The sequence below is a fragment of the Cicer arietinum genome, chromosome 2 (genome assembly GCF_000331145.2).
Source record: "Cicer arietinum cultivar CDC Frontier isolate Library 1 chromosome 2, Cicar.CDCFrontier_v2.0, whole genome shotgun sequence".
Lineage (NCBI taxonomy): Eukaryota > Viridiplantae > Streptophyta > Magnoliopsida > Fabales > Fabaceae > Cicer > Cicer arietinum.
The window spans coordinates 20,194,716-20,198,242 of record NC_021161.2 but is presented as its reverse complement, the minus strand read 5'-3'; the positions used below and the strand labels follow the sequence as shown (position 1 = coordinate 20,198,242).

The window sequence follows — 3,527 nt, the reverse complement described above, 5'->3', positions numbered from 1 at the left end:
TATATATAAGGAAAAGAAAATCAATTAGACTAAAATAAAACAAAGAAAACGAGAAAAAAAAATGAAAGAAAACTTCTCTCAGTTTAGTAATTCAAGGGTTCTTGAGGATATGCTCAAAGCTTGTCTTCTAGATGAAGGTGGGAGTTGGGATAAGTATTTACCTCTAGTAGAATTTTCTTATAACAACAGTTATCACTCTACCATAGGTATGGCACCATATGAGGCTCTTTATGAAAGGAAGTGTAGGCCGCCCTTGTGTTGGTGTGAAATTGGTGAGAAGTCTTTGTTAGGACCTGATTTAGTGCAAGAGACCACTAGTAGAATTCAAATAATTAGGGAAATGATGCGTACAACGCAAAGTAGGCAAAAGAGTTATGTTGACAGGAGAAGAAAACCATTGAAATTTCAAGAAGGGGCACATGTATTCTTAAGAGTCACTCCTAAGACTGAGGTGGGAAGGTCAATGAAAGTCAAAAAGTTGAACCCTCGTTTCATGGGTCCTTTCCAAATTCTAAAAAGAGTCGGGTCTGTTGCTTACCAATTGGCTCTTCCGCCACAATCATCTAATCTTCACGACGTATTTCATGTTTCTCAACTGCGAACATATGTGTCCGATAATTCACATGTGATAGCTCCTGAGTCAGTTCAATTGAAAGATAATTTAATCTTTAAGCCTAGACCTACTCGAATTATTGACAAGAGTACCAAGACTCTAAGGAATAAGGTGATCCCGTTAGTAAAGCTGGTATAGAAAGGGTTAACCTTAGAAGAAGGTACCTGAGAACTAGAGGAAGAAGTCCTACGTCAATATCCAAATCTTGTGGATGCAAGTACATAAGCTTCCTTATGTTTGTACCAGTTGCTTCATTTTAGTTTATTCAAACTGGCGTTAATTTCGGGGACGAAATTTCTTTAAGGATGAGAGAAAATGTAACATCCTAAAATCAAAGATTAGTAACAATTAAAATTTTCGATTTTAAAATTTAAAAACAATCTAAATTATATATTATTATTATTATTATTATTATTATTATTATTATTATTATTATTATTATTATTATTCACTACGCGAAAATAGTATTTTACATCGCTTTTTAAGCCATTTACAGCGCTTTTTCAAAAAATTAAACGATGTAGTATCTAGCGCCTTAAAAAGATACAACTGCACTCTTTAAAATAAAAAAGCGATGTAAATTCCTTCAAAAACGCACTGCTTGCTGTACTAGTGTTACAGCGCTTTTTTGAAAAAAACGTTGTTCTAAAAATGCGCTGCTTGGTGTACTAGTTTTACAACGCTTTTTCAAAAAAGCATTGTAATAGGTGCATTCTTATGCACGTTTTACAATGCTTTTTCAAAAAAGCGTTGTAATAGGTACATTCTTATGCACTTATAAAATCGACTTTTTCAAGAAAGACTATTTTTTTTAGGTCAAGAAGTAAACAGTGAAATATCAAATCAACTTGTTGGTCTAATGGTATATCTAAGTTTAGAGGACAAGAACAAAGATTTGTATTTGTTTATAAATTCTCCGGGCGGAGAGGTAATATCTGGAATGACAATTTTTGATAATATTCAATTTGTAGAAGCAGAAGTACAGACAGTATGCGTAGGATTAGCCGCTTCAATGAGATCGCTTCTTTTGGTAGGAGGAGAAATTACCAAACGTCTAGCATTCCCTCATGCTTGGCGCTAATGATTCTTATTTCTAGAAAGAAAAAAAAAGAAGAATATGACTACGCCAATATTAAGTAAAATAAGCATGGCACTTCGAGTTCGATATGCAAAAATAATTTTTTTTATTCAAAACAATTAGATTATATATCGAAAGAATAGTACGAAAAAGGGGTATTTATAATTTTATCTGATCTATTAGGACCCTCTTTTAGTGTTACAATTTTTTTGTTTTCAGTTTTCACGCTAGAAAACTTTTAACAATATTATATTTTATGAAAGAATAAAAAAAAACTTTTGGATTGCGGAATAAAAAACTAGACGAAATAAGAAAGCTACAGAATCATCATAGTCTTTTACAAATAGTCTCAAACCAAAAAGAAAGGTGATTATTGGTTTTTTTTTTTTTTTTATCTGGGTCTGAAATACCCAGTATATTTTATATTTCTTCAATGGAAGGTCAAAATCAATTTCATATTTATAATGGAGCCGTATGCTATATAAAAAAGAAAAAAGATGTTTGTATTTACGGCTTTAAATTTAAATTTTATTTGTTTTTTCTTATTTATATCCCTTATCTTCTTGATAATCCAAGATTTGGAGAAACACTTATTATGTTATACTCTCAAGATAATGATCCATCAACCTGCTAGTTCTTTTTATGAGGGACAAACAGTAGAATTAATGTATGCTGGAAGCGAATGAATTACTAAAAATGTGCACAACTATGACAAATATTTATGCACAAAGAACAGACAAACCTTCATGGCAGATATCCAAAAACATGGAAAGGGATCTTTATATGTCAACAGAAGAAGCTCAAGCCTACAGAATTGTTGATATGGTAGCGGATTCTTTGTGAATAAAAAAAGAGCAGAAAGGATTCCTGATAACTACAAGATTTGAGATTAAATTTTCTCTTTTTAATCGTCTTCCTAACCTGAATTTAATCGTCTTCCTAACCTGCTTGCTTCCTAACCTGATTTAATCGTCTTCCAGATCCTAACCGGATTTAATCGTCTTACTAACCTGATTTAATCGTCTTACTAACCCGATTTAATCGAATCTAAATAATTCATAATCATCGGGTTAGGATTGATCTAAACCGGCTAATTATGTATATGACTCACCATGCCAACTATAAAACAACTTATTAGAAACGCAAGACAGCCAATCCGAAATGTCACCAAATCTCCCGCTCTTCGGGGATGCCCTCAGCGCCGAGGAACATGTACTAGGGTGTATGTGCGACTCGTTTAGATCATAGACTAAAATATAAAAATATATTCTATTAATTATATATAATTCTATTGTGTAAAAAATTTATGGTTTCGATTAGTGCAAACCGAATCACCTTAATTTGCAATTTAAGATGAAAAAAATTTCCCATTGGTAACAAATAGTTATCCATTAAGCGGGAAAAATCCTATTTCAAATAAAGAAAAATTTTGCCCTACCGAAATTTTGAACGGACTAAGAGGGTCAACTACCCAGCTAATCTTCATACTTAAATACCGTTACTGTATAGCTAGATTTCGTTGTGAAAGACCTATTACTAGATATTTTATGGGTAGAGCCCATAAGTGTGAACTGTACAAATTCACAATAACATTGATGAAATGAAGATTCAATGAAGGAAATGGCTCCGGTGTATAGAGAGGACCTCACCGTTTAAAAAGTAATCATAGAAACGATGGAACCCACCATTTTTTTGTCTATTTCTATTTAATTGACTATGTTTTTTTGAATACCTAGTATCAATATCATTTATTATTTATAGGTTAAATACTTAGAAAAAAATAAAAAAATCGTGGTTGGGAAGGTTATAGTAGCAAAAGCCATTGGAATTTTTCTT

The 3,527-nt window shown here is 32.2% G+C and overlaps 1 protein-coding gene across 1 annotated transcript; it reads left to right on the top strand.

Moving 5' to 3' along the window:
• The first annotated feature begins 109 nt into the window (after positions 1 to 109).
• LOC140919383 (uncharacterized) lies at positions 110 to 1,694 on the top strand. Its single transcript, XM_073365391.1, has 2 exons — positions 110 to 732; positions 1,487 to 1,694. Exons 1-2 carry the CDS (start codon positions 110 to 112, stop codon positions 1,692 to 1,694), a joined length of 831 nt encoding a protein of 276 aa, XP_073221492.1.
• The last annotated feature ends 1,833 nt before the right edge of the window (positions 1,695 to 3,527 follow it).